At 36.0% G+C, this 12,590-nt stretch overlaps 1 protein-coding gene across 1 annotated transcript in view; it reads right to left on the bottom strand.

The window, feature by feature from the left end:
* The window catches only part of LOC145990373 (uncharacterized), a 39,725-nt gene extending 27,525 nt beyond the window's left edge, over positions 1 to 12,200 (bottom strand). Inside the window, exons 1-7 of the mRNA XM_083126073.1 lie at positions 12,085 to 12,200; positions 11,210 to 11,335; positions 10,810 to 10,938; positions 7,112 to 7,246; positions 5,858 to 5,995; positions 3,286 to 3,408; positions 225 to 350 (exon numbers count right to left, since the gene is read on the bottom strand). Coding sequence (XP_082982199.1) covers positions 225 to 350; positions 3,286 to 3,408; positions 5,858 to 5,995; positions 7,112 to 7,246; positions 10,810 to 10,938; positions 11,210 to 11,335; positions 12,085 to 12,166 — 859 coding nt within the window. The 5' untranslated portion in view covers positions 12,167 to 12,200. The remainder of the gene's footprint in view (positions 1 to 224; positions 351 to 3,285; positions 3,409 to 5,857; positions 5,996 to 7,111; positions 7,247 to 10,809; positions 10,939 to 11,209; positions 11,336 to 12,084) is intronic.
* Positions 12,201 to 12,590: the final 390 nt, after the last annotated feature.

The raw sequence follows: 12,590 nt of genomic DNA, 5'->3' as shown, positions 1-12,590 counted from the left end.
ATTTAAGTAACTTGGACAGGGGGAAAAAGGAGGACACACAAATAAAAAGTACATAGGTAAGAATGCTTTCATAATTCAGAACAACATGGATACCTATTGTAAACACTTCAACCAAAGTAGGAGGAATTGTTGGTTGTGATATGCAGACAAATTTATTGTTCACTAAGCAAACATGCATAAGTTTTGTATAACCACAAGTAAATATAGATAATGAAAAAGATTACCCTTGATGCAGTCTTCATTTGGGCTAAAAGTGTATGGGCTTATGCAGAGACACTGATTATTGACACATTTTTTGTGATCTCCGGTACAGTTTAAATCTTCTGTGCAATTCATAACATTATCAACTCCTAGAAAAAAACAAATATGATTATTAGTCCAAGAATTATCTGGGTTGCTACGATTTTTTCATTATGAAATTCTCTGACATTTCCAGATTTTCCAGTCCAAACATGAAATTTTCCAGATATGTTTATCATCATGATTTTTGCTTTTGAACCTTGTGTTTTTCAACTAAATATATAATCCGTTAATTACTTGAGAACTACTTGACGTTTTGCAATGTAACAAACACCATTCTTAATGATTTTTTCCGTACTTTCAAATGAGCTGAAAATAAAATGGGGTTTCCATTGAAAAAACTAAGGGGACCAAGCTGAAAAAACTTAAAATGTAAAATCGAGGAATCATTTATAACATTTTGCTATGTTGGGACATTCACAACTTTTTTAGCAATTTTCATTCTACACACACACAAGAACACATGAAAATTCGAAGAGTAAAATGTAAAATTACAATCGGCATCAAATGTATGGGGTGCTACAATCACATGCATTTAGCCTTCAGGCTAAGGTAACAGAGGTACATTATTTCAACATTAACAGATCTCCAAAATTTAAAAACAACAGGAAATGTTCATAAACCATACACAATTTTTCATTTTCTGGCAGATTTATAGTGGTGTAGAAAATGCTGCTTTTTTGCTTACATTTTTAAGTATACAGCTTCTGGAGAAATTTTTGTTGCATACAGGAATTCTATAGGAAATGACAAGACTAAGATCTATAAAATAATAGACGATAACCTCATCTTCACCAACCTTTCCGATAATTATGATCATATTGTCAAGGTGGGCGCGGTGGCTCAGTCGGTAACGCATCTGACTACCATGCTCAAGGTCCCGGGTTCGATCCCCGGCCGGTTCAAATCCAGGAACTTTTCTAACGTTTGAAGCGGCCCCGGCGCCCACCCAGCATCGAATAACATGGATACCTGGGGGAAACCCTGGAAGGGGGGGGGGTAAAGGTGGTCAGGGGCATGATGCTGATCACATCACCCTCACTCATGACCGGATCAAGCAAGTGTGGGGCGTTACCCCCACACCCCTTATACACCTTCATGGCATGGTGCTAAGCACAGGGGAGCACTTTACTTTCTTCTTTTTGTCAATGTACTTTAGTTATCAATCAGATATCTGAACTGCAAGTTTTACACTGATATTCTTTCTAATATCTAGTATTATAAAAATGAAAATTTATTAAGAAATTTGAAGCAACCATCATTTTGCTTCATAAGAATGAAGGAAACAAGTTTCTGAACTTAATCTTTTTTGGGAATGGAATCACAAGAACCGAATCCAGAAGTGGAAGTGAACTGCTTGTTCATGTTTCAACTTTTTCTCTTGCAGACTCCAAAATGCATGTAAATTCCAGACGGTCTGCAAAATTCCCTGACATTTCCCTGTTTTCCAGGTTTTCCAGACGCGTAGCAACCCTTATTATACAGGGTGTAAAAGTCGCTTTACAGTTTGAAAATTTCAAAATTATTTTATTTGTTAAAAATGTTTCCTTTCTGCATACAGTAGAACCTTGATTTTATGTTTTTCAGGGGACCAAGCTGAAAAAACTTAAAATGTAAAATCGAGGAATCATTTATAACATTTTGCTATGTTGGGACCATCAGGATTGAATGTATAAAGCAGGAAAATGTAAAATCTGGGTAAGTAAAATCACATATCCACACATATCTATAAATATCTTATATTTAGTGCAATCTCCTGCCATTTTGTTTGATTTTTATGGGTATTACAAACATATAATCTCCCTACTTCTTAAAAGTAAATGTCTAAATATGCAGCTTCTTTTGCATTGGAGTCATCTGGTAACATGCATTTACTAAGGAAGTCAATGAACCATTCACGTTCTTCAAAGACCATTTGAAATTATGCATCGCATTGGTAGAATATCAGTTATCGGTATTGGTAAATTAATATTGATACTTTATCTGTATTGTCCAAAATTTCATATTGGCCCATCCCTACTCAATGCAATCCTTCAGCTTAAGTATTTGTAGTTTCTTTCCATGCACTGAACCTTTCACCACATCCCGCAGGAAGAAGTCCATTGGGGTTAAATCCGGCAAACGTGGTGGCATGTGAATGGCTGCATGCTGTCCTTCCACGTGTATCATGAGTCACACAGCTCAATCACACCACATGACAATATCAAACCCTGAAAATTCACACCTGGTTGATTAAGAACTTATTCCAAAACAACATTCTGATTTTCTGTAAACCAGTAAGTACAGTTATGCTGGTTTACATGTCCTGATAGATTAAAGATGGCTTCATCTGATCACAATATGTTACTAAATATATTTGTATCAACCATGTCTTCATTAAACATCACCTCACAAAACCATCTTCCAACAGCCCATGTAATGTACACTTTGAACTTGTGTTCATGCAAAACTGAGATGTATTCATAATATACCTTACAATTCAAATTTCTTGTGTAGATTGTAAATAATATACGGTGATGGATTAGACATGAAATGTTCTCTCCAGACTTTAAAACAATTGTTACTCCATGTTTACAAGAAGTTTTCAAAATGAAAATTCTTTCTTCTTTGGCTTTCTTCTAATTTTTGTTATTTAGTATCGCTTTCTACCACTTTTGGCTAATCGTGATGATGAGGATGAGTGATGATATGATGAAACTGAAGAATGAATACTCACAATGAATACCCATGCCTAGGCTGGGTTTGAGCCTGGGACTCCTGGTGTTGTAGCAATCTGTGCTAACAACTCTGCCACAATGGTTGGCTTTCCTTTCTTCTTTGGTTAACATTGTGTAAATAAAGATATAGTATCACTAAAGCCGTGTCTGAATTGGCAAGCACTCCGTCTCATTCTTTCCCATTCAAGAAACGGTAAATGCTGTGAAATGTTATAATACCACTTACACAAAACAAACACATACCAAACAGTTCAAAATGCATACTAACCTGTAACGCAAGTTTCAAATGATTCGTCAGGGCGATAACCATCAGCACAGACACAGTAATGTCTACATTTAGCATTGTCATATATGCAGTCATCTTTAAGACATGTTTCAGGTGCACCAATACCTGAAATGACATTTTTGCTTTTAGTAGAGAAACTAAATTCAAAGGCTAACGTATCTTGAAATAGATTTTCTTGAGGCCATGAGATATACAGGGTGTTCCAAAAATAATTCCTTCATTGTAGTTGTTTATAGCTTTACAATGTTACGTCTGACATCTGGTTATTTGTTCCAGCATCTTCATTGTTGAAGTCCGTTGGCCAGCAATTACCAGTTTCATATTCTGCCACTATAGTGGCACTCTCCAAATGGTACAAAATGTGTCGTGCGAATTATTAGGTACGTGCAAAAGTTCTATCCGTTTTTGACAGGTCACTGTTTAGACGAGTACCGACCTCACAGATGATGCTGCCAATGCGTGAATGTGTGGTCACGTAATCGGGGGAACCTTAGAGCAGCAACAGGCAGTGAGTGTGGACAGAGTAGCATGTGGGTAAAATGCAGACCTAAAAGGAACACATCAGACACTGTTTACTTTTTGAGTTCGATAAAGGCAGTGCTGCGGCCACAGCCTGCTGGAACATTTGGCATGTGTATGGGGCAGATGCAGTTGATGATAGTGCATGTCATCGCTGGTTTCGAATATTCAGGGAAGGAGACAGAAGCTGTGAAGATCAACCACAGTCTGGATGTTCACATGTGCTTTCGGAAGAGGAACTTGACTAAGCCATAAGAAACAACCCGAAGCCAACTGTAGCAGAATTAGCGGACACATTCCAGGTACACAGGGCAACAGTTGAAAGACAGCTCAAAGTGCTGTTTCACCATAAAGTTCGATCATTGGGTTCCAAATCAACTGCGTGCAAATCAATGAGAGGGGCGAGTCCCAACCTGTGTTTCCTTGCTTTCCCGGTACAAAAATGACCAGTTCTTGCCACGCATTGTCACGGGCGATGAGAAGGAACGTAAAGTGTGTCATGTTTCTGAACCGCCACCATCGACGACCAAACCAGAACTTCATTCCAGGAAGGTGTTGTTGAGTGTGTAGTGGGATATCAAAGGAATAATTCACTGGGAGATCCTGTCAAATCATTAATGCCACCTTCTACTGTCAACAGATGGACAGACTGTGTAGGCAGCATTACAATTGAAGCAGCCAGGTCTTGTCAATCGCCAAGGCGTTATCATCCACCACGATAACGGCAGACCACATGCTGCTGTCATCAAACACAAAAAATTAATGGACTTTGCTTGGGAGGTTTTACCTCACCCACCCATTTTTCCTGACTTGGCCCCTCCTGACTACCAGATGTTTCACACATTGCAGAATTCTTCCACTTGGAAAATCTTTGATGATGTGGAGGCTGTGAAAATGGTTTAAAACAGTTCTTTGACTCCAAACCTCAGTATTTATCGGTCCGGGATTCATCTCCTAGCAGCAAGATGGCAAGAGGTCATCGATAACGATGGCGATTATGCACAGTCCTAGGTGAGTTACAGTTTGTGTTGTTCGCACACCAAAAATGGGTAGAACTTTTGCACATACCTAGTATAATACCATTATAATGTTTTGCATGTGACAAGAGGTGCCTACAGTGAGTACATGAAGTGACATGAAAAGATATGCCCCATATATTTGGCAGAAAATTTCAAGTTGCCAAGCACCTCTGTACCAAATCTGGTGAGACTCCATGCAGTAAAAAAAGTGAGCAGTTGAATTCAGGAAATTATTTTTCAGACACTATGTATTTACTAGTACATTCATAACAGTTATAAGCAGTCTTTCCCAACATTTTTGGAATGACATGTTAAGTGTAGGAAAGTAAGGGATGTTGTTTGTGTCTGTTGAAAAAAATTCGACCTTCTAGTGTTGCCAGCTAAGGTGATATGTCCTTAAAATGATTTTTTTCCATGTAATCGCCAGTCCAAAACCCGTCAAATGCTTCACATGACTTATATTGGACGCAAATGACTGATTAATATGGCATCAGTTATCATATATCCGATTATGACCCTTCGATAATTTCTTATATATATATATATAATATATATATTTCACTGGAAAGTGTATTTGTGAAAAAGAAAATAATGCTGACTTCCACCAGTAATTTATAGAATTTTCTGAATGGTGTGAACTCACAATGTTAAGCATTGAAAAACATGTTAATGGATTCAGCTTCATATGGCAGATGAACAAAGTGTAAACATCTCTCTCGGTTTTCATACTACAGGAGATCAAAGTTGGGGTTGTGTGACTTTTGAAACACACTGTACAAGAATTTGACAGGACCTCCCCGATGGCTCAGTGGTAGCGTCATCGCCTTGTAATCAAGGGGTCCCGGGTTCGATACCCGGTGGAGGCCCATAGTGGTTTGGATCCCACTTTAAACTGTAGGTCCAGTCTCGATTAGCCTTACTGTCCATACAGTGGATTTTAAACACCAAATCAAATCAAACCAAACCAAACCAAGAATTTTACCATTGTTTGAAGGAACTGTAAGCTTTTAACTTACTTGTCAGTATCTTTCGGCAGACCCAAGGAGTTGTTGTAGATACATGATAACCTTGAGCGCATTCACAAATTCCTTCAATACAATCCATTTTCCCTCCACTGTAACAATTATAGCTATTTGTGCAGCTCTCATTCCACCCTGCAAAGAAAATATTTATAGAATAAAAAAAAAAATCATAATTTGAAAAAGGATTGATTGATTGATTTGCTTTATTTTACTTCGCTAATTACTTTGGCTAATTTGCGAAGATGGGGATGAGTGATGATATGATGAAATTGATGAATGGGCAGACACTCACAAACATCCATGCCCAGGCCGGGATTCGATCCCAAGACCCCTGGCATCATAGCACGATGTGATAACCACTCTGCCAACCACGGGTCCGGCCCTTTGAAAAAGGAAAATGATATTAAGAAAGATACATAAAGTCTCTTCATGGCACATAGTATATTATATATAAATTTGAATCTCTTTTCTGCCAGTTTCAGCTAATTGCAACAATCAGAAGGCATGATGACTATCTGAAATTCAAGAAGGGTCCCCTCAGGCTGGGTCTCAAACCTGGAACCTTTGGTTATATATATATACACAGTGGAACCTCGATTTTACATTTTTCAGGGGACAAATCTGAAAAGAAAATAATAATAATATGTGGAAAAATCTAAAAGTTAGGAAAATGTCAAATCGAGGTTTCACTGTATTGTGTAGTACATTATATTAGCAGACCTCCATGATGGAGTGGTTAGTATAGTGTGCTGTAATGCCAGGTTTGTTTTCCGGTCTGGCCATGGATGTTCATTGTGAGTGTCCCTTCATGAATTTTATTATCTTCACTCATCCTCATATTTGCAATTAGCCACAATATTGCCACTTAAGTGGCAGAAAAATAAACAAAATTAATCAATATACTACATATCACATTACAGTTTTCTATGCCAGTGTACTTGTCAGTTAAAGTAACATTAGACGATAGTGGCAAATACTAAGAAGAGCAAGTCCTGATATACGAAGTGTCAAAGCGAATGTGTAATACAATAAGGTTCTTGTAGTTTTTTTAAGTTACCAAGATACATAATGTGCCAGAAAATTATCAGAATGGCTCAAGTACTAAAACAAAGTTCACAGAGAATTTTCAAATTCGCTAAAATTTTAATGTGCAATTAAAAATATTTCTACATTCATATCACACAAACATAGTTAAAATTAAATATGACAATAATGCAGACAGCACCTTAAAACCTTGTAGATAATTACCTGAAGAGTAGATGCAGCCAATATTTTCAACAAAATGGTGGCCAGCAGAACATGTACACTTATTTTCAACACATATTCCATTGAATCCCTCACACTGTTCAAAAACTTCACACTGATCACCAACATTTTCCAGAGCTACAAGAAAAAGAATACAATGTGAATAAGTGTTAACCTTTAGTAGATGAAGCATTGTGGGCATGTATTCCCGTTGAAGCTGCAAGTTTTTTAAACTTGCCGCAAAGTACAAACAAAATCGTTGCTCCAGAACTATATATTAGGGGGTATCGAAAAAAGCAATTTTTTTATGATGCTTTTGCGGTAGAGCGGAAAAGTTGCCTCTATACATAAGTAACTTCTGTTCAAAATTTCACCACCCTAGGATAATGTCTTCTGTTCTGGCAAGGGACGTGAAATTTCAAAAATTTAGTAAAATCGGCAATTTTTTTTTTATTTTTGAAATTTTTTTCAAATTTCACAGCACTTTGCGGTAGTGTGCAAAAGTTGCACCTATGTATGGTTAATTACAGTGCAAAATTTGGCGCCCCACGGACAATATGTTCTGTTCTGGCAAGGGGCCTGAAATTACCCAAAAATCGACAAATACACTGTTTTTTCATTATTTAACTAACATTTATTAAACATAAACCAGAATTGTCATACACTCGCATACTATTAGATATAAGAATTAAGAAATAAGTATTCAAAATTAAAAGTACGAAAATGTGTGTTTTGTAGGTAATAATAATGTAAAATATGTGTCTTTAGGTTTTGTACTGTCTCTTGCACCTAAATTCAGGCATGGCCTTTCTCGATTTCAGAGTGCAGCGAATAAATCCATCCCGTTTTTTATGACCACACACTTTCTTTGAGGCCTCCGTAACCAATTTTACTGTTCTTTCCACAGCTTGTGTGTGGCATGGGAACTTTGTAAAAGTCCAGTCAATTGGTATTGGTTCTTTCAGCATACTTTTCAAATCTTCTGTAGTCACATCATCGAGTATTGGTGATGGAGTTACTTCGCTGGACGACCAGTCAATTAGTTCGATATAGTCGTTTGCTTCGAAGTTTATTTTTGGAATATCGAACTTTCTAATCCCAACGTGTCCAACCGTCTCACATGATTCTCGTGCTTTTATGACTCTTCGAATGCCAAGGGCTCTGATATGTGTTCTCTTATCAGTCAGCATCGCGAGCAGAATGTTTTCTCGAGATGCGAAGTAAGCATTCCAAGAAATCACTGGGTCGATGACGTTGCGGTTAACTTGATCCAAGTATCTAGATGACTGAATGAAATGGTAAAGATGCCGAGCTCCATCCTTAATTGAATGATGGATTTTGATGCGGAACCAAGATGGCACATACACCCTGATAACGAACTTTACTATGGTACGTAAGTTGTCTGATGGTTCCGTGGTGGAAACATACAGTCTTAATATCCTGTTGGCTGTTGTCAACCAGTGGGACATGTTTAGGGGACCTGGATCGCGCTTAGCAAGACCTGGAGGACACATGCCTGAGCTAACGGCGAGAGCAATATCCCTCAGATACTTCTGGTCCTTACTCAAAGTGGATATATCATCTGATGGCAAGGTGCAGTTAACTGGCTCAAATGTTACCACTGGAAGCAGCTCACACGCCTTCAAAGATTTTCCAATGCAACCAGTGTAGGAATTGGGTCCGGAGGTGGGACCATCGAGGGACTCGAACAAGTGGCGGAGAGGCAATTCGTTGAAGTGTAGTTGACAAACAGCCCATTGCACAGCTATCCCCATCTTCAGTTCAAGACGACGCAGTACCCCATTGTGAACTCCAGTATTTACGACCGTTCCATCACACCCTAGAACAAGAATATGATTTAAACCTCCGGGCACTTCTGCTGTGATATAGTCGTAAATACTTTCAGCAATGGCCAGACTTGATCCCGAAGCTGGTGTAACATGACCAACGTAGCTAGATCCTGGTTGTTTCACCAAGGAATAGTGTTCCTCTACAATTGTTCTTTGGTAGTATTTATCATCCTCCTTTTCTGTTGACAATGTTTTGTCACGTCGGCCATCGAAGTAAAGACCTGTTAAATGATCATTATCAATGTCCGAACTCTCACTCTGAAATCGAGAAAGGCCATGCCTGAATTTAGGTGCAAGAGACAGTACAAAACCTAAAGACACATATTTTACATTATTATTACCTACAAAACACACATTTTCGTACTTTTAATTTTGAATACTTATTTCTTAATTCTTATATCTAATAGTATGCGAGTGTATGACAATTCTGGTTTATGTTTAATAAATGTTAGTTAAATAATGAAAAAACAGTGTATTTGTCGATTTTTGGGTAATTTCAGGCTCCTTGCCAGAACAGAACATATTGTCCGTGGGGCGCCAAATTTTGCACTGTAATTAACCATACATAGGTGCAACTTTTGCACACTACTGCAAAGTGCTGTGAAATTTGAAAAAAATTTCAAAAATAAAAAAAAAATTGCCGATTTTACTAATTTTCTGAAATTTCATGTCCCTTGCCAGAACACAAGACATTATCCTAGGGTGGTGAAATTTTGAACAGAAGTTACTTATGTATAGAGGCAACTTTTCCGCTCTACCCCAAAAGCATCATAAAAAATTTGCTTTTTTCGATCCCCCCTACTATATATATATATATTCCTATAACCATGCATAGTTTCGTTGAAATCAGACTGATACTTATTAGCAAAAAAAAAAAAATTACATTGTATAAAGCGGTAGTGTTTTCAGCTTACAGAACCATTTCTGGAATTTCACTTCTAGCATTGGCCCTAAGGTAAAAAAAAAAAAAACTTAAATTATGGCATTCGGAAATTTTGCATATTATGCAAAATTTCGAACTTTGGGCTTTTTCTCCCACTTCTTCCCTGGACCCTTAATTGTCATACATTGCTTAAAATGTAATAATAAATAATTATAATAATGCCTTTAACGCATTCTTACATGTACATTTTAATTTTTTCAAAAAGATGCAGCGGTTATAACTAGATAAAATCAGATCAATGTAATGAAATGAGTTTACAAGATGGGAAATCTGACAGCACTGCATTTAATCATTCTCACACTTAATCCCTGTACCAGAAGACAAAGTTGAATAACTTTTCTCAGTAATTCATACTCATTAAAAAGTTTAAAAACTGTTAATTTAATTTAAATATTCACTCTAAAAATTTGCTGCACAACAAGAAAAATGACAAAATGTATGTTGGAAAATGCAATAACAATTCATGAAATATTTTTTTTTAAAAAAAAGTGGAATGACCCTTCGTCAAAAACATTTGCATGAAGAAATGAATGGATTTTCACTATTCAATGTTTTGTTAAAGTTAATGTTAATAAAAGTGCAGTGAATTAGCAGCTCTGTGGTAGATCCATGTTCAAGTCCTGGTTAAGAAAAAAAAATTGCTCAATATCTATAACTGAACATGACTTGCAGAAACAATTATCCTAGAGGTTACATTAACCTAGATGTACATTAAAGAAATACAAATACATTGATGATTCTGTAAACTTTACAAATTTACCTTGTATATGATCAGTTACAATTATAATTCTTTATTAAATGTCTTAAGTGAGGACAAATCACTAACAAGCGATACAGAAATTTCAAAAAGTTAAATAATGCAAAACAGAAATGATATGAAAAACAGAAAAGAACAAAAGGCACCTTACCTTGCACACATTGTAACAAATCATCAGACTGAACATAGCCATCATCACATGTGCAGCACTTTTCTGTAGTATTGCATATAGAACTAGGAATGTTGCAGTCATCAGGACCAGTGCAATTATGACCAATTTCTGAGTGAATGGAGAAATGAATAACACTGTGAATTATTTGTGACAATGAAAAATATGTAAATGACCACATAATTCATTTAATAAAGGAACTCATCTCTTTGTCAACTGGAGCATTGCATTATATTTGTAGTATCAAGTAGAAGCCATAAAACATATAAAGATCAGTATTTGTAATGCTTGCCACTCTTTCAAAATAACCTGCATTAGATGGTTTCAAAAAAGTATGATTTGAGAAGAGAATAAGAAAAACGTTAAAAACTGTTCTACATACCTCTGACACACAAGTTGTTGTTGTTGTTAGATGTAAGATTAAAGGTACATGAACACGTTCCATTATTGCATTCAGCACCATCTACCTCACTGCAATCTGTTAGTCCTTTACAGACTGCCCCAATACCTGTGAAAACATAATCCTGATATTAAATGTAAGTACATCATGGAGAAAGTACACGTTAACATAATATTTAATTCATTTGTGAACAACAGAATGTCACAATGTTAATGACTTTATGAATTTACAAGAACTCCCAATTTTATGATCCTACATTTTATACTTTCACACACTTTAAAGTCTTTTTATGAACAAACCACCTGGAAAATATATGTTTGATTGATTTTTGCTTTTTAGCATTGCTTTTCTTCCACTTTTAACTAATCCTGACGATAAGAATGAGTAATGATATGGTGCAATTGATGAAGGGACACTCACAAAGAACGCCCATGCCCAGGCTGGGATTCTAACCAGGGACCCCTGGCATGTTAGCACCTTGCAAAAATATAAATAAATGAGACTTCCCTGCATTATCTATTAACACAATTTAGTTAACATGACTTTGAACACTATATTCTGATTCTTAAGTGGTTCAGATGTTATCAGTTACTTACATTTGAAACAAATATTTTCAATACATAAATTCCAGATAGCTATCTATGCTGATACACTGGCATATTCACCAAATTGAAAATTCTTTCATATATTGAAAACGAGAATCTTTGTTAACAAACAAATGGTATATTTAATTTAAAAAGTCAATATCCACATTTACACTAATCTCTATTTTTAGATAATTGACTTTAAATAACATTTGATCAGAATAGGCTTTGGATGATTTAACATAATAATAAAAAATACAAAAGCATACATACCTTTAATACATTTTGAGTTGTCACTACTGACTACCAGAGGTTCACGACAGATACAGGTTCCATCACAAATACTATCTTTCATTGGGCAATCCTCAGCAAAATTGCAATACTCTCCAAACCCTAAGAAAATACCACATTATTTCCATAAAACTCCACTTCCTTTTTAGATACACAATTCACAACATATCTTCTAAGCACTATCATCCCAATTTTGAAAAAGTTATATAAAATCACAAATTTTAGAAAAAAATCTCCATGTGAAATTACTTTCTTTATTTAAAGAAAATATATTCCGATCATGTAACAAATTATGAGAATTAAAGAAATAGAAAAATCAATAATCAGCAGAAATTTGAACTTGAAAGAATTCAAATCATGATTTAATATATTCTAAGCTCAACAACAATTCCTAATTTTTCCAGAAATTTACAGTATCTAGTTACCCTCAAATTATGTCATTATTTTTAATTTAAGTAATAGAAAAGTAACAGTTAGGATTGTACACA

This window comes from Lepisma saccharinum, chromosome 1, assembly GCF_977018435.1.
Source record: "Lepisma saccharinum chromosome 1, izLepSacc3.1, whole genome shotgun sequence".
NCBI lineage: Eukaryota > Metazoa > Arthropoda > Insecta > Zygentoma > Lepismatidae > Lepisma > Lepisma saccharinum.
Note: the sequence above shows the minus strand (reverse complement) of the source record. Positions and strands in the feature narration are given on the sequence as shown.